This window comes from Eutrigla gurnardus (assembly GCF_963514095.1).
Source record: "Eutrigla gurnardus genome assembly, chromosome: 16".
NCBI classification, from domain to species: domain Eukaryota; kingdom Metazoa; phylum Chordata; class Actinopteri; order Perciformes; family Triglidae; genus Eutrigla; species Eutrigla gurnardus.
Window position 1 is genome coordinate 15,203,610 of NC_139927.1, and position 19,273 is coordinate 15,222,882.

Sequence of the window (19,273 nt, forward strand, 5' to 3'; positions counted from 1 at the left end):
ACGAAACTGGCTCACCATGAAAGGCAGCACCAACAGAGATTTACCGCGGCACCCCGAATCTGTACCTGAGCCGCATTTTTCCGGAAACAATGCGCTTCCCTTTAGAAAGCAAAGAAAAACAGAAAATTACTCCATGAAATAAAGATTTAAAACAAATAGAGACACAAATGCCAGCCTTGCCTCATGCTCCTCAATACATATTCATGTGGCATAATGTGCCTTTATGCATGCTCTGATGCAAATGGCTCTGCAGTATGGAGTCTTTCATTTATACATTTTGTCCACACTTGTGTGACAAGTAGGTGTTTTTCAGACAGAGAAGATTTATATGAAAAGCTTTCATTGTATGAGTGAAGTTTCATGCTGTAAGAAGTTGTGCAGAAGCCGATGTGTTCATCTGAACATTATCATGGACAGGTTATCTTAACTGAAGTTGAAACTGTTCTCACAAAGAATATTCATATATGTCATATATCTTTAATATGACCTCGGTGCTGAATCAGTTACATTGTTCTGCCTCATTGATTGAACTGGTCGGTGTGCATGATTTGCTTCGCTGTCTCAGTTGTTTAGTGGATTGAAAGTATTTTAAAATGGTAATGGTTTCCTTATGCAGGATCATTTGTGCATGAATATTATTTTATTATGTAGCATGCCAGGCAGGGATCGTCATTTGTTATTCCAGTATTCCTGTGAAGGCCGTTGCGAGAACATCAGAGTTATTCACCTTTAAATAAATCAGCTAGTTTCTACCAACATCTAAAAGTCTTGAATTCAACTCTACTGGTATCAGTAACAACAATATGAGCTCAACCCAAATGTACTATGCAGTAACTTCAGTCCACACATATCCTTAGGTAAGAGAACGTGCAGGGCTCAGAGATGATGTGTAGATATGTGAAATAAGGATCAAAGACATTTAGCTCAGCAAGTACTGATGAAAAGTATTTTATTACTGGATATGAAGAGGGATATTTTATTATTGATGACATGCAGTGAGGTTACTGACGGAAAGAGTGCAGCGAGCGAATGCTGTAGTGTTTCTCTGGAGTGAAGGAATATAAGGGAAAGCTGAGGAGATGCGGTATGTTAAGGTTTAGACAGTGTTTGTGATGTGACATGAACCACCGCAGGTGAAGACGGGATGGACAGAGAAAGAAAAGCAAAAGGAGTTGAAAGGTTTATTTTTGCCGGTGGGCAGCGGAGGATATTAAGTCATGAGGGAAATGAACCAAAGCTCAAGAGAAAACTACAAGTACAGTTTCTGAGAGAGAAAGAAGACGACGGATAAAAACAGCATGAGATAAAGAAAGAAGAGCCGTGTGTGTGTGTGTGTGTGTGTGTGTGTGTGTGTGTGTGTGTGAGCTGCTTCTTCAGAGCTGACCTCCTTTTTAGTTTGTATTAGCTGGAAGCAAAGCGCCACCTGCTGGACACAAGAGGAAGTGAATCTAAATAGAGCATGTTTGTTGGCCGTTTCATACACAAAGAAAATGCTACGGTAAAGCAAATGAACAGATGCTGATACAATGAGTATAGATTTGGGGTGTATTCTTTTTTTGTTCTTTTGTTATATTTGCACAATTTAAGGAGAATGTGTAAGAATGTGACAGGAGTCCTAAATATACAACGTAACTAGAAAAGTGGACTCAAACGTCCATTGTCCCCCTATTAGATCGCAGGCCGGCCACGTTTTCCACTCATGTATCTGGTTCAACAGATGCAGTTCACTGTAACGCTTCATGTTGACTGTTTTAATGTTTCCTCTGAACAGAAAAAGTCAGTCCTGCTGTATGTTTAGTTGTATTAGCCGTTAGCTCTGTTAGCTGTCACATTCGTTGTTAGCTCTCTAAGCTGTATGAGCCTCTGTTAGCTATATAAGCCTCATTATCTGTTGGCTCTGTAAGATGTGTGAGCCTCATTAGTCGTTAGCTTTATGAGCCTCAATAGTTATTAGCTCTGTAAGCTGCATGAGCCTCATTAGCAGTTAGCATTGTTAGCTGTATGAGCCTCATTAGCTGTTAGCTCTGTTAGCTGTATGAGCCTCATTAGCTGTTAGCTCTGTTAGCCATATGAGTCTTATTAGCTGTTAGCTCTGTTAGCTGTATGAGCCTCATTAGCTGTTAGCTCTGTTAGCTGTATGAGCCTCATTAGCTGTTAGCTCTGTTAGCCGTATGAGTCTCATTAGCTGTTAGCTCTGTTAGCTGTATGAGCCTCATTAGCTGTTAGCTCTGTTAGCTGTATGGGCCTCATTAGCTGTTAGCTCTGTTAGCTGTATGAGCCTCAGCCATATGAGTCTCATTAGCTGTTAGCTCTGTTAGCCATATGAGCCTCATTAGCTGTTAGCTCTGTTAGCCGTATAAGTCTCATTAGCTGTTAGCTCTGTTAGCCGTATAAGTCTCATTAGCTGTTAGCTCTGCTCCTTCTGGATGAATTTGTTGATCACTGAACTTTTCATGTATCGCCATCATCATGTTACAAATAGCAGTTTTTCTGTTACAGTCTGTACAGAGAAGGACGTTTCCAGATGAAACATGTCATTGAACAGTCTACTTTCTGTGTTATTTTTACCAGTTTTCTGGGACAAATGTACTGCAATGGTCAGCATTTTTTATTTTGTGACTGCTTTTTCGCTCTACACACGAAAGAGGCATTACTGCGGCTGTCCCCAGAGATAATTCATCGTCTTCCGTCTAATTAACTAAAACACAGATCTGTCTTAACCACCAGCCCTGTCTCTTCCCTCCCAATTAATCACCGCGCTGACGACAGCCTCTCTACAAATCCCTCTCCCCGAGCAGCCACGAGAATGCTCCATCATTGAAGTTTCATGAATATTTAAATATTTTGTCCTGCGGCTGTGCCCCATTGGTTGGTCCTGTGTGCGTGTCTCTGTGTTTTGTTTGGGTTTTGGTCATCGTGCCAATGAGAGATGTAGTTTGTCGTTGCGTCACATCAGCAATGTTCCAACTTGCAAGTGTTTATTTAAATTCTACATCCAGACACCTGAATCACAATTAACAACAGCTCTGAAATCGGTGTGTTTGGTATATCATGCTGCAGGTAGCCATTGCAGCAATGCTTCCCCGCAAAAAAAGACTCTCTGCAACACTCAAAACACCTCTTTCTTCTTAAATAGAAGTAGACGGCAAAGTCCAAGAGCCAGAATTCAACAAAGAAAGTGATGGATCAGTAATGGAAATTAAAGGAAGCGTTATGTCTCTCTTTATTACGAAGTACTCTCCCACGGCACAAATCACGCAGCCCTTTGAAGGATGTCGCCGTCCCTGGTATGTGTAGATAATACTGTGCTGCCTTTATAGTCTTTATGCAGACTGAACTTTCTTGTTGACGTTTGTGTATTGTGAGAAATGCCATCAGATATAATTTTAATGTGACCTTTTACAGCTTTCTTTCTCTTGTTTTCTAGTCGTCTACTTTTGTCTTTCACCACCATTTTCTTTGATAATCATCCCCTAATGTCATCACGCATAATGAGGTTTCTATTACAAGAAAGCAAATGACTTGGCAGGGGACAGTCCGCCATCCATTATTGTCCATTATTTATTCTACCTGTACACCTCGGAGTTCGTTATCACACTTATGAGACAACTCACTTAATCAATGGAAAAGCTGTGTTTAAACCTTTGCACTTGTTTGAAGCATAGACTGTAGATAAAAAGTGGATGTAGTGGTCCGATTACTCTTATTAACTTGACCACACACTGTATATGTTTTATTGGTTTTATTGAAAGAAATCGGTGTGGTGTCTTGCATGTAAGCAGAGCAATAGCAGGCGCATTTGTCCAAACCCTGGAAGTATTCTCTTCAAGTGATCGTAGACAAAACTCACTGAATGCCATGGGTGACACCAGATACCCAGACACAGCTGGGTTACACACAGGATCTTCCTGCCCAGCCAAGGGTTGCTGATGCTGCAGCAGTCAAGCGTAAAATAGCTGGACACCAAACATTTGGCCCCAGTGTGCTCCTGCCCAGAGGAAATTCAGCCAAAGTTCAACCAGCTAGTACGAATATACATAAATATCTGCTGCAACAACACGTCCTACATCAAGCAGAAAATAACCATCTGAATATTTGGATCCAGTCATGAACTCCACGAGGGAAGATATGATTTGTCTTGCCTCCATTTGTGGAGTTTACTGAAGAAATGAGCTCTCTGGACGTGTTAGTGTCAGATCCTCTTGTCAATTATAGACTGTATATATGAAGTGCGTAAAATCATATCAGATGATTGTAATGTGGATTCTGGTTAAAGTGATGGTTCGGAGTAAAATGCACCCTAGGTTATTTCCACCATGACATCCAGCCAAACACTCCCTTGGAAGCATTTTTAGCGATGGTCAGCATTGGTCAAGATAGGGCGATCAGCCGAATGGCTTAGTAATAGCGCGATTGGTACATCTTGATTATCTCGTAAATTACCCCACTAATAATGCATGGAATGTTACCAAACTTCTGCAGTAGTACACATAGGGTCTGTACTCACAAAACGAGGCATTTGAAAGTTTGTAAGTACACCAGGAGTTTATTTAAAAGAACACTTGCCTGATAGCTTCTATCCTCGGCTGCTATGCTACCGCAGCGTAGACGGCACTTCCGTGTTTACCCAGCCGATGCCGTGACGCGAGTTTCACGCGAGAGTATGAAAAAGTTTCGCTGAATTTTTATAAATGCTTGTATTATCAGGTCAACACTTGTTAACCTGATAATACAAGCATTTATAAAAATGTGTTGACCTGATAATACAAGCATTTATAAAAATTCAGCGAAACTTTTTCATACTATTGCGGGAATTGGCTGGGTAAACACGCTGCGGTAGTGTTAGTAGCCGAGGATATAAGCTATCAGGCAAGTGTTCATTTAAATAAACTCCTGGTGTACTTACAAACTTTAAAAGGCCTCGTTTTGTGAGTACAGACCCTATGTGTACTACTGCAGAAGTTTGGTAACATTCCATGCATTATTAGTGGGGACATTTACGAGATAATCAAGATGTACCATCGCGCTAGTACTAAGCCATTCGGCTGATAGCCCTATCTTGACCAATGCTGACCATCGCTAAAAATGCTTCCAAGGGGGTATTTGGCTGGATATCTTGGTGGAAATTACCTAGGGTGCATTTTACTCCGATCCATCACTTTAAGAGAAGCAAAACTGTTAACATCTACAGCAGTAAAACAATAATGCAGCAGTAATATGAATCCAGAAACATCGAATAGTTAAACATGGAAATCTTACTCCACTGGCCCACTGAGTTCCTGCCAAACACACTGACACTTGGGCTACAATAAATGTCCGACAAAGAGAAGGAGCCCGATGAATCGGCCGTCCGAGGCGAGCAGAAGCAGCAGCACAGCATCAGTCATCTATCTGATGAAAGTGCAGATCAGTATGTATCAGTGTCACTGAGCAGCGAACTGCAGCGAACCCTCCTCAGACAGAACGCCGTTTTATCAGGGAGATGCTCAGCCTTCGCCAAATGTGACTTCAGTGTGGCGTGAATGTCACCCCTCAGTGGCTTGTACTGTGGCATTGACACGAAAGGCCGTTTAGCTCGCTGCCATGTAAGGTAAAACTATAAAATCTCTAAATCTCTCCAACATCTAAAGCGATGACACTTGTAACTGAAGTCAGGGACTGTTTTGTGTTTTACAGAAACTCACTGAGATTCCAAACGTCGTTTTCTTGTTTTTAAACTTATATTTTTGGATCTCTGGGGGTGATAAAAAAAAAACAAATTATCTATTGCAATTACCACAATTAAAAATGATTTCAATATAATTATAAAAAAGATAGATACACCAAACTAACTGCTCAGTATACATTAACATCATAGCTTGTATGTTCTCTGGAGACTTTTCTTTTATGTAAAAAAAACATGTTTTTTTTTTAAGTTTCCCTCCAACAGTGTCACCTGTGATTGGTTGAACCAACTAATGAATGTAATGCGTTTGGAGAAAACGTCACCAAATATGAAATGAATTAGAGGTTTTACTCAAGTGGTGATTTCTCTGAGGAGAACTCAGCATTCATAAAATAACAAAAATCCATTATACTTTTTTTTGTTGTTGTTGTTGAAAGTTCTCATAACTCACAGAGGAAAAACAACCTCCAGAGGAACTGTGTGTTTTTTTTGTTTTTACCACTTATTTTCTTAATAAGAAGAGAGGAGAGCAGGAAAGGGAAGGAGCCAGGGACAATGACTGTTTTATTGATCTAAAGCTAATAAAAAAGAGAGCCTCATCACTCATATTTTTTGCTCCCTATAGTACATGACTTTAATTCTCTGAACTCATAAATTGTTCCATCTAATACACAAAGTGCAGGTTCTAACAAGTTCACCTGCTTTTTTGATGCGTTATTGATATTTGATGTTGTATATTTTATGCTGATGAAACTGCATACAGGACGTTGGTCTTTTACCCCCAGGAAGAAATTGGGAGTGTTTTCTTACATTTTCAGACATGATGGAATAATTAATCAAATACTCTACTTCAAGTTAAAAGTCTTACTAAAGTGAAAGTGTTGCCAGAAAAAAGCACCTAAGTATCAAGTACAAGTAAAAGTATTCACTGTGCAGTAAAATGTTTTACTGTTATATGTTTCTGGATTCATATTACTGCTGCATTATGTCTGTTTATTCAGCTTAAAGGTTGAATAGGTGATTCTATTCAGAAACACTTTCTGTTATATTACTTGAAATCCTCGTAACATACCGATAGCAATGAATACATTAAATGCTCTGACATAAAACATTTAACAAAATATCTCATCTGTGGCCGTGGCAGGACTGCAAAGACCTTGTCCAAACAAAAAAATGTGGACGGCCTGCCTGTCTGTCAATACTTACTTCCTGATTGCGCGCACTCTGCCGATCTCGAGCTCGTATGGCTTTGAACAGAGGTCTGAACGAAGGGGGCGGGACTTTTTCGGTTCAGCGATGCATTCAAAGTCAAAATCTCTGTGGTTTTTCCAAATGATCTACTCTGCCTTTATTATTATTATTATTATTATTATTATTATTATTATTATTATTATTATTATTATTATTATTATTAACAAATGACCAAACTCTTATAATAAATAATAATAATAAATATAACTGAAATTATAGTAAAAAGTCAGATGTTTTGGTCTGGCAGCAGAAACACCGTCGCTGTGGAAACCACCGTTTAGAGATGCAGCCATGCTAACACAGGCGGTGTGGACTGGGCGTACGCCTGAATGGTGCTCAGTGGGTCTCTGGTGCAAAACATTTATGGTTTTATCATGTTTTTGTCTGACAGGCTGGAAGGAACAGAGGACAAGTTCAGGAACAGGGAGAGTCGTATCGAGGATCTGCAGATAATCGCCGAGCTGAAGGACATGGTGTCCGAGAGAGAATCCCTCGTCAAGAAACTGGTGGTAGGTAACTGCTGATGAGGTAAAGTGTGTGCTACATATGCTTCATACGCTTTCAGATGCAATATTGCGTTTCTTCAGTAGGGTAACACGGTTTTCTCCTCCAGGACGATAAGAAGTTCTACCAGCTGGAACTCGTCAACAGGGAGACCAACTTCAACAAAGTGTTCAACGCCAGTCCCAACGTAGGAGTCATCAACCCGCTCATCAAGGTAGGCCCCCGGTGTCCTGCAACGCACCACACGGCACACACGGGGGCGCTGTGATGAGCTCCTCACCGCTTTACTCTTACGACGTAGCAAAGATGATATCCACTCCATCTCATCTCATATCCATCAGTGCTGATCGATCAGAAGTCCCGCAAATAAGGTGCCGTTGCATCGTAGCGACCACTTTAGATCATTATTATCAGTGTGATCGCTGTAAACAAATGAGGCCGTTCTGTTTCAACTGGACGGGGTTGAACATCAGGTGAAGGTTTACAGCAATGGGTGGAGGGGGAAAATCAATTTTAACAAGTTTGTTCCTTTCAGTGCAAATAAAGTGTCCAAGGACGATGAAAGAGGACAGGAACAACGTGATTAATAGGATTGATTCATTCTTTTTGTTTTTTTCCAGCACCACTGGAAATGGCATACTCAGGTCTCATTTCTTTACAGCAATTAAACCAAGGGTCAAAATGTGATCTTAAATTCAATGCACCGCCCAAAATCCAACGCTCGATTCCGCTAGATTGAAGTACTTTTTCTGTTTGTTGAAGTGAAATGGAAGTGAATCTCTTGGAGTGAAACTGTGTTCATTCACGATCCATCCAGTGCTCCTGGAAAACATCCATTCCTCACAGTACGTCTGAGTTGAATGGCCCCCGCTGCATGATCACTATGTCACGACAGCATCTCTCGGGTTCTATAACTTCCGCTGTTTTTTGTTCTTGTTCCGTGTATTTTTTCCCCACGTATTTGTACATGTGTATGTTGTGTGTTCCACCCGGTCCGACTGTTCTTCCTGACTCTTTCCCCTCCAGCTCTCCTTTGCTTTCCAAGCCATTTGTTAGTGGGAGATGTTTTCTGCTCTGACACATCTCTCCTCATCTGAACTTCCATTCTGCTCCGAGCGAATGCTGCTTTTAAACGCCGAGACTGAGTGCTGCCGGCCTTCAGATTCACTCCGCTTCGATCAACATTTAAATAGGAACGAGTTAGCACGCCGCTCTCTTCCTGTCTCTCGCTGGGTGGACTGTCGCGACCTCTAGGGCGCTCCCTCTTCTCCATTTCCCCTCCATTTCTTCCTATCTTTTCTCATTATTTTTCTTTCAAACTTCCCTTTTTTGACCCCCGTGCCCCTCCTTTTCTTTTTTTTTTCTTCTGTGTAGCAAAAGAAAAAGAATGAGAAAACAGCAGCCAGCAGATTCAGCAGCTCTCCTAATGTCAGGGCTCTGGAGGCAGCAGGTATGGGCGTGGGCGTGGCAGGTTCAGGAAGTGGGCAGCCCCCACTGCCCCCACCCCCGCCCCCAGCCCAGCCCAGCCGCCTAGAGCCCCTCCCCAACTCCCCCCTCCACCACCTTGAACTCAACTCCAACAAACCTCTTCCCCCGCCGACCCCTCCCACCGAACCCAAGAAATTCATGAGGTGAGACCTTTTCAGCCCTGACGGGCAGCAGCTGGTCAGTCCACGCATCAGTCATCCAATCACAGGGCTCGGTTTGATTGGAAAATCCTGCGGGTTAAAGCACTTTTAATAGAGGGCAATGTAGAAGATGTATTTTATGTTCACCTATAAAAGCCTCTAACTTTAAGGCAAACCCACCGGAAGTGTGGAAAAGAAACAGCGGTTGTTTGACATTTTCCTCCCTGCCGAGCCGAAATCATTGTCATCCCGAGCTGCAGAATGTAAAGTAGAAGCTTTCAAACACTCTAATGTGTTGCTATTCGCCAGCTCCTTCAGGTTCATGTTGCTACGCCTGTCAGGTTTTCTTTACCGATGTATTACTTTTAACGTTAAAAGAGAAAAGTCTTTAAGGATGAGGACTAACCCGTGTGTAGCGCCATCTCAAAGTAACAGAGCGTTAACGTCCCCGAATCCAAACCAGATTACAACAGAGCTGCTAATGTTCCACAAAATGTTGTCGCACTAAATACCAGAAATACTCTCTACGATTATGACTATGATAAGAAACGTCTTTTAGGGTGTCTCACATAAATATCGAGCAGATAAACACTATTTAATACGTACTTTACACTTTCTTTACTCGCTTACGTGTCCTGTTTCCGATTGCGATTCAAGCAATGACTGTGTGAGATTAAAGGACATTTAACATTTAAACCGAGAGACATCAGCAGCATCGCAGTGATGGATATTAAGAAATGATCATAAACACGAACACAAGAGTCCCAGCTGAAGCTTCAAAGAATGGCCTTGGAATGCAAAAGGGGCATGTTTTTTTATTTTGTATTTTATTTTTTTTATTTTTTATCGTCCTTTCCACGTGTCCGTCAGTTTGAACACCGTGTGCATGCCAACAGGTTTCCTTCTTCTGTTCAGGAAGTTATAAAACTTGCTGTTTATATCTGTTGTGGCCTTTTTGTTGTTTGCAATTTTTCACTCTGTGATTCTTCATTCTCTCATCTTCATCTGAATTACAGCATGTTGCACACGGCTGCACTTTATTCTCCTCCGCTCGGAAGTAGATAGAACTCTTTTTGGCGTCTCCGTTTATAATGAAGTAGATATTGTCTTCCTCTGTCGTGGACTGTCCTCTCTGTGTGTGGCGGTGAAGCTTTACTCCTCAACTCTACGGGCCAATAAATGCTTCTCTGGTTTCTCAACGGCGGCTGTGATTGGTCGCTGTGGTGTGAAACGATATGATGATGAATTATGTAACATGCTTTTATCATGTATACATGCAGTTTGTCGCATGTCAAGAAATGTGTTTCTCCGGTATTAAGCGTGTGTGTACATGTGTGTGTATGTGTGTGTGAGTGTGTATGTGTGTGAGCATGATTTGGTTATTTTGGATCTCGCTGCATGTTTCTGCTGCCATTTATTTAAAGAATGAGATGTGGTGGCTGCTTTGCAAAAGCTTTGGGACAAACCTGTTATTATGGGATGGCAGGAGCACCAATAGTGCAGACACACACACATACACACACACACACACACACACACACACACAGCCAAACAATGACAGTATGAGGACAGATATTATAGATCTGCTTTGAAATGTTTTCAGACTCTATTAAACGATGTGTCTCTCCTCTGCACTCTGTGTTCTTGACAAACATTTGCAGTTGGACGGAGCAGCGATCTGTGAACCCGAGCCCTTTAAACCAATGGGTCCCGTGATATTATGTCTTAAAGACAAAATCGGACAATTATCAGGCAAAAATGAACTCTTGGCATGAATCCAAACAGGAATATTCCAGTTGTTTCGGAATACCAAATGGCAGAGGTGGGACCGAGTCATAGTTTTGCAAGTCACAAGTCAGTTTCAAGTCTTTGCACCCAAACGATAACGAGACAAATGTGTAATTTGCATCCCAATCAGTCATTTTTGATCCGCACAACAAAATCCCGCTGCTTTGACGCATGGAGGCAACCTTCTGAATTTTAACTTTTAGATTTGTTACTGCAGCTAATAATGCTTAATCATATGTTTTCTGTAGAGGATTAATCAGGATAATATACAGTAAAATGAACATACTGGGGTGAAACCAGTAGCACAATGTAAATAAAACACATTTTTCCTCTACTGATCCTGATGGGACTGTTGGGCCAGACGACCTGGTTCTGGTTCTGCCTCACATCCTCCGATCCTCTCCTTCCTGCATCTCTCTCTCGTCTCCTTGCTTCCTCGTCTCCATTCATCACCTCATCCTGTTTTCGTGTCCTCGCCATCACATTTCCGTCCCCCGAATCCCCTATTTCAAGATCACAACACGCATGCGTGTTCATTGACTTCCTCCCTCTGTTCTCATCACCCATCTACCCATATCCCATAATCCTCTCTGACAGATCAATATTCTTTACGTTATTCACTTTAATGAATACTTGTCACATTTTGTCACAACCCAACTTTCCCTCATGGATCAAGGTCAGCAGACCACAAATGATCACGGGCTACGTGTTGCATGCAAACGACTTTATATATTAGAATTAATATTTGATGAACTTGTAACCAGGCACAGTATAAACATGATCTATCATGTTGCACACTTACAAGGGAACCCTTTTGGGAGGTAATTGACTCTCTGGGGCTGAGAAAACAACAACAATGGCAGCACCATCTCAAAATGTAAATGTCACCTGGGGGTTACAGGACTTTTAGGAAAAAGCCAATTACGAAAGCAGAAGTAGCTCCAACGGGTGTTTGTTTTGCTAGACGCCAACACTAATTAGTTTGAACTTTTGGGAATGATGTGAAGGACACGAGTGTGGAAGTAGCCCGTCGTACAGACACCACACATGATTGGCATTTTCCTGTAAATGACCAAACAAAACATGTTAAATGGTTAATGAGGTTTGGTGGAGGTCGTCCTTTAACACGAGTACACGCATCGTTTCTTTGTCGAGCTAAAACACAGTGGTGCAGGAAGTATTCTGATCCGTTACTTCTGTAAAAGTACTAATACCACACTGAAAATACCCTGTTGGCCTCAGTGCTTTCATGTAAAAGCAGCAGGCGGAGCTAACTAACCATTCATAATTTGTATTATGGCTTAATCTTCTGATTGTTTTTCTTCCCTTCAATAATCAATTGATTGATTGAGAAAACGCAGAGCGACACCTTCACAATGTTTATTTCCTCCATCCACATCTCAGCATTATTACCAATAAATCTGTTGAGTCATTACTAATCAATATGAGTTCAGAACACACACAATGACTGTGTGGTGTGGAATCGGGACACAGTGCTTTGCTGGATCCTGACAATGGCGTTGCTGCCCCCTTGTGGTCAGAACAACGGATTAGTCCTTCATTTAAAACCCAGCTTGAGTTGTAACTGATGTGTGTGCCGAGCTTCATCAATGCATCTCTTTCTGTGTTTATGTCATGTGCACTTAATGCAGAAAGACATGCGGTCCCACAGAACGGCGGTTTGTGCTTTAACATCATCTACTTGTTGTAACGTTAGTAAGTCTGTGCTGCAACAAACTCTGGCTTCTTCCTCTGACATTTTCCTGTCTTTATTTATTTCTTTTTTTTATATTTGTTGTGGTGATTATGATTTATTTATTTTGGGCTTCCTGTCCTGAAGCCCTCCTGAAACGAAGGACTCCGCCATCGTGTCGCCGGACGCTCAGCGCCAGGAGTGGTTCGCTCAATACTTCTCCTTCTGATTGACCGCAAACCACCTGCAAACACAAGGAGTCAGCATGTCAACCAAACTTAAAAGAAAAAGAAAAACAACAACAAAAAAAACGTAGAAAAAAAAAGAAGAGAAAAAAACGATTTGTTCTTTATTGTCATTGAGAGGTCTGAGGATCAATTCAATTTCGGTTCAGTCAACTGGAAGCTGTGTTTCAGGGTTTGAGAATGAATTCTATGTCGTTGTTGGGGGGGAATGTAAATGATTATCCACTTACTGTTGTTGACCAAGAGCTCAAACTGAATTGAACCCGAATCCTGACCATCAAAATGTCATCACTCTGATCTGATTTGATTGTTTGATTCTCTCTGATTGTTTCGCTGTGAACGAGTTTCTCTCTTAGTACAGTGACGATCGGTATCTTTGATGTTTATTTAATTTCTTTACCTCCTGACTTATTTTGCAGTTTCTTGGAACTAGAAAAAAAATAATGAGTGATGCGTCATCATGCTGCTAATTGCCATTGTTGGACTACAGTAAGAAATATATATACATATATGTATATGCGTATATATATACAATATGTATATATATGTGTGTGTGTATATATACATATATACAAAGAAATATATAGGTAGGTTATTTATTGTGCTCTCTCTCTGTACGTGGGCCCACTACATACAGCATCTTAGACTAGGAGCACGGATCTAAGACCAGTTTGCCTCCTCATTTATGGTGACATTTTCATGAAACCTGATCCTAGATCAGTCACACCTGTCTGATGTGCTCCATGAATACAGGCTCTGATTTTAGGACGGCACCATCATGGCAAGTTTGTTACAGCTGCATAGCAGATTTTGGTAGAATATTAAAACCTGTTTGTATGGTTGTCTGTCTCAACACAGATATAATGATGTCTCACCAATTTTAAAAACAAAAATAGCATATTTTATATTTATATTATAATGTGTATGCTTAATAAATAATTATTGTGACATTAAGTTGCGTGTGTTTGTCATTTATTTGGAAGAAACTGCGGTTTACATTTTGTTTGTCACAGTTTTGACCAAGGGGTTAGAGTGTTTTCAGCATATAAAAGAGGCTCAAACTAGTAAGATGAGTCCAACCGGGTTAACATTTCATTTTATGGTTAAATCCAATAAGTAATTCCTGAGAGTACAAAGCTTTAAAAATGTAGCCCTAATTCTCAATAAGTAGCGACACAACATCGCTCAATATTCATATTTATGTATTTTCTTTTTAAGGATTTTTTACATGTATATCTGAGTGCTCTCAAATGTTAATTTGCAGATTAATAAAAAGATGAGTTGAATTGTTTCTATTTCTCATTTGAAGCTCCTTCACACATGCTTAAGTTCTAGTGCTTCTGTTCTACAGTGCTAGTGTGGGCTACTTTAAAACACATTTCATGATTTACAAAGAAATATATTGTTATAAACACAGACTGTTTTATTCAAGATGACTCAAAATATAAAATATAACAGTGGTTGGTGATGGGGAAGTGAATAGGGAATCCCCAACAGGCCGTTTAAATCATTATTGCATGTTTTATTGGATCTTTTATGAATCAGTGTTGGCAGAATGAAAAATACTGATGGCCAATGGGTAGCCAGGAGAGAAGCATAAAAGAAGAAGATGATGACGATGACGAAGAACCAGATGAAGGAAGGAAAGAGAAGTTACAGAAACAACAATGGTGTAACAGCTGTTAAAACATTAAAAAAAAGTTATAGTTGTTTTATTATTACAGTTTAATCTTTATTTTATTTTTTATTTTTTTGGATGGATGATGATGGAAGCTGGAACATGGCTCGTTTCCTTAATTTTTTGAAACGTTTTAACAGAATATACACCACGTGATGGATTTGTTCAAATTAAAAGAGACTCTTATTTGCTGAAAGCACAAGTAGGCCATGTAGTTTTAACAGTGACCGGCAGAGGGCGGTAACATATACAATCCTTTACTAATAAGCTAAACGGCTGAACCGGAAAATAAACAAACGAATCGTTTCCTGGAACTGGAAGGGGGAAAGATGGCGGCTCCGGGAGTTGGAACTCCTGGCCGGTTGGTCCAGTATGTTGTTGTCCGGTCGGATCTGGTTCATAAACTGTCTTGGCCCCTGGGAGCCGTCATAACTCAGGCCTGTCATGCCGCTACCGCCGCCATCCACCTTAACTACGGGGACCCGGACACACAGCGGTACCTGGCCGAGCTGGACTCCATGCACAAAGTGCTGCTAGGGGTGAGCTAGCCGAGTCACGCCAAACTCCGTTCAAATAAGTGTCACTTTAGGTAGTACAGCGGTTATATCGTTGATCACAGCGTATGTAACTACATATTCAAATCTGTTGTGGGTCGTGGTTTTATTCGGGAACACTAACAGTCTAAATGTTTTTATATAATGTGTTAAATTCTAACGTCAGAGCAACTTCAAAAGAGATTTTTTTTTATTTAGGGTCAAATTAAAATATAATGTATAATGTATTATAATTTGAAAAACTCCTTGCTTAATTATTGCCAGTTAAATAGGACATAGTAGACATTTTAATACTCAATAATTACTTGAATAATGAAAATTTATTGATTTACTATTGCAGCTGTGGCCCAGACTTGGATGGTAAATTATCTTTATTAGCCTGTCTTACTGTACTCATCTCTAACTGTTCTCTAGGCTCCAGACGAGGCCGCCCTCTCCGGACTGTCAGACACTCTCACACAGGCTGGTGTGGCCCACAAGCTTTGGATCGAACAACCAGAGAACATCCCCACCTGCTTGGCTCTGAAGCCGTGTCCTAAAGAGGCTGTCCAGCCGCTGATGCGCAAGTTCAAACTCTTCAAATGACTGAAAGACATTGTCCACCACTACAGTGCATGTCAGTGTAACTGCACTCTTCCTCTCAACTTATCCAAACACCTGTAAAGTCCAAGATTAATGTTCGGAAAGAGACAATGTTTTTTTTTTTCTGTTACATTGGTCACGTGGTAGAATGAAAAACAACGGTAGCATTTGCTTTGCAATTATGTTAAAACAGCTTTGGCAATTCATTTTGCCAAAGTGTGTTGACACAATAAAGTAAACATTTGAATAATGCAAATAAAACAATTAGCCTTGTGTTTGACTTCACAGAAGTCACAGAAAATGTATTGCAGCTCTTAACTTAATAATTTGTTGACACATACAGAAAAGAATCATACCTGTGCTATACATTGATATTAGCATGTTTTGGTTAATACATTTTATTGAGCATCAATAATACAACGTATCACCTTTTTTTCATCACTGAGTGATAAATGCAACAAATGAGGACTCTAAACACACACTAAGGGGAAAATCAAATAATGGAGGGACAAATATAGAGAACTGTGAGAAATACAGTGATATTGAGATGAATACAAATCAAAAGGGCTCTGCCATCTAACTCCTCGGGTACTATACCCAAAGAGACTATGAGGGACAATAAAGGGTTCCAAATTCTTTCATCCTCTAAGAGAAGACCTTAACCATCAACAAGTACAAGGGAGCTCCTCACCTCGTCCCGCATGGAGGGTTTCAACACTGAGATTGTACACTAAGCGGAAGGAGGGAGGCTGAGGACTCGTGAGCCACTATCCAGGATGAAACCAACAAGATCCAGGAGCATGTCACGAAGATGGCCCCAAGTGATGACCTGCTAAGTGAATAACCCAGAAAGCAGAAGTCTGAGGGGGAGGAGGACCCTAGATGCAGACCGGGGTCTACCCCACCAGACAGGACCCACGGTTCAGGCCGGGGTCTACCCCACCAGACAGGACCCTAGATGCAGGCCGGGGTCTACCCCACCAGACAGGACCCTAGATGCAGGCCGGGGTCTACCCTACCAGACAGGAGGAAGGAACACAAGAAGCGAAATACCGAGGGTGGGACGAGGAGCCAGAAAAGATGTGGGGAGTTAAGGCATCAGTGGTACCGGTGGCAATCAAAGCACTTGGGGCTGGGAGCCCCCACACTGGGACAGTGGCTCCAGCAGGGTCCAGGATCAAGATGCAAGATCTCAGCCCAGAAGCGGGCAGTTCTAGGAGCAGCTAAGATACCGGTAGAGGACCCGAGCTTGAAGGAGGAAAGACATGACTGCCCATGTAGGGCCAGTGGGGCATTATTAAGATAAATCTAACACAGAACATACTTAATTTAGACGTTTTCTTATCTTGTGTAAGGTATACACGTATATCCTGTACACGTCAAAGGCCAACTACATCTGCAATAAAAGTGGGTTTCTGGTTCTTCCTGTAAAATGTCAGAAAAATGTGAAATGTCTCCTATAAATTCTTGAAGCCTAATGTATGTTAATAGTGATTTAGCTGTCACATCAGAGAACAATACAACCTATTCATTTTGACAAGCAGGTGTTAATAAATATACTCATAAATGACTGTGCATTCCCTACTATGACAAGCCAAAATGTTGGCTGTCATTCAACCGGCTGCTTTGAGCTCTGAACAGGAGCAAATGTCTACAAATGCAGATATAACCGAAAAGGTCACGTCGTGCCGTCTCGCTCTAGCTCCACATTTAACACAAACGCGACTGTGCTGTGTTTATTTTCAGCGTGCGTTTGCTGGTTGGGTGCAGTTTTATCGAAATGGCAGGCGGATTTATTCATGCTACGCTGCCCTTTCTTCACAGGCGCCACTGTGTGATGGCTGGCTGAGTTTACAGACAAATTACATTTGACAGAAAGCAATTTGTCTTAAAAGCCGACTTCACTTGTTTGGGGGATTTCTTCTTCTATTGTTTCACTGAGAAGGTATTTTCTCGTCCGTTTCCTCGACTGGCAAGTTATCTCAGCTCTGACATAAAATATCTTGGTGTCGAGTCAACTGTGATTACAGTGGCACCAAATTAATTGTGGGTGATTTGAATAAACCAGCATTCACATAGTATATCTGGGCGGTTAAGTTAAATTAAGCCTCCAACACCATGTGTGACTCATCTTCAGCTTCAACAACACCCTTCCCAGGCATGCTTTAATGAGGTGCTTACCGACAATTATTACATTTGAAGGAGAAAACAAAGCCCAAACAAACAATAATAAATCAGCATTCCCATAGATCCAAGCGTCTGCTCTCATGAGTCATTACCTTGAACTTTGAAGACTTCTCAAAGCTCTGAAGGAATGCAACCAACCAATCAACTTATTACACACAATGTAATTAGTTCTCGGAGTATTTCCCAGAATACATCCCACCGACGCGCCCATACTCACGCTACTTTCCTTCTCGAAATGTAATTCCGTCACAATGCTCTGGGTGTGATGTACACAAGAAGAGTTACACTGCAGCTGAGGGGGTATACAACGTTTATAGTACACGCTTGCAGCTGACAGGCGTCACAGAGATTCCAGGAAGAGCAAACAGCAGGATCTAAATCTCCAAAAAGGCACTGTGTGATTAAAGCTGCACCCATCAATATTTCATGGTTAAAATAATGTCTGATGTGGAAGTTGTGTGTTGCGATGATGAACTCAGAGAATGATCACCTGTGTTTGGGTTTTGAGGTCTTTCCCGTCAACCTTTGAGATTTCAGTCTCAAAGTTGGCGATTACCTGGTTGAAGGTAAAATTTGCCACCTTTTTATGAGGATGTCCGATCAGCTAGTCGAATGAGGCAATAAATTCCTCGGCAGGTGCTTTCCTGAGAAAGGATTGCAGAAGGGCGCGCTCTAGACGCCACTCAAAAACACAACTTCCTCGTTCTCTCCGATTGTGTTGCCAACTTTGCAGGCCCGACCTTTCTCCGCCGCGTTACTTTGGCGTCCACAGAGTCAGCCAAGACTTATTTTGCAGCTTTATCATTCAGGAAGTAATTGATTGCCTCCGTTGACGACCATCAACACTGATGGACATCCTCGTAAAAGGTGGCGAACTTTAACATAGCGAAGCATCTTGCAGCAAAGAGCCAGATATTTCTCCCAGGAGCTCATGGAGACCAAAATGGAGCTAATAGAAGAGTGAATGTTGTGGTTTACATTCGGCAGTTAAAGGAATGCAATTCAAATGCCAACTCCTGGATGTATTAACAGGAAATAGTTCTCACCACATTAACTGAACTTCAAAGAGGCATGATGCGATCAGATGTCAAACCTCTACTGGTAACTGACAACACCCAAATGAAAACAATACATTCAGGAGATATTTATAAGTTGACAGATGCCCAAAAATGTTTTGCTACATGAGAAATACACACAAAAAAACCCAAACTATGTTATAGCCTATATATTATATATGATGGAGGGTGGAGGATGGATTTAGGAGGAAATAAGCTGCTCTGAATTCAGCAGCTGATACTTCTGTATCTCTTTCCAGACGGCAGAAGGGTGAATATGCTGTGTCTGGATTGGCCTTAATAGCCCTTGGGCTCTTCGCAGGCACCTCTCGTCACCAATATTAGTCTGATGGATACCGATACTACTTTTGTTTTTAAAGAACTGGTTTCATTCAGTTATAAATACGTTTTTTTTATTTAATACATTCATGCTTCAGTTCCGG

At 41.2% G+C, this 19,273-nt stretch overlaps 2 protein-coding genes across 3 annotated transcripts in view; both read left to right on the forward strand.

Annotated features, from left to right (window-relative positions):
• fam184ab (family with sequence similarity 184 member Ab) overlaps positions 1–13,726 on the forward strand; it is a 116,256-nt gene extending 102,530 nt beyond the window's left edge. The window contains exons 19-22 of one of the 2 annotated variants that reach the window (XM_084031129.1): positions 7,308–7,425; positions 7,530–7,634; positions 8,795–9,051; positions 12,677–13,726. In XM_084031129.1, coding sequence (XP_083887255.1) covers positions 7,308–7,425; positions 7,530–7,634; positions 8,795–9,051; positions 12,677–12,758 — 562 coding nt within the window. In that variant the 3' untranslated portion in view covers positions 12,759–13,726. The remainder of the gene's footprint in view (positions 1–7,307; positions 7,426–7,529; positions 7,635–8,794; positions 9,052–12,676) is intronic. The other variant, XM_084031130.1, reaches the window with a different exon arrangement.
• Positions 13,727–14,761: 1,035 nt separating this feature from the next.
• On the forward strand, positions 14,762–16,070 carry ptrhd1 (peptidyl-tRNA hydrolase domain containing 1). The gene is made up of 2 exons (XM_084030351.1): positions 14,762–14,991; positions 15,421–16,070. Exons 1-2 carry the CDS (start codon positions 14,782–14,784, stop codon positions 15,589–15,591), a joined length of 381 nt encoding a protein of 126 aa, XP_083886477.1. The 5' UTR covers positions 14,762–14,781; the 3' UTR covers positions 15,592–16,070.
• Positions 16,071–19,273: the final 3,203 nt, after the last annotated feature.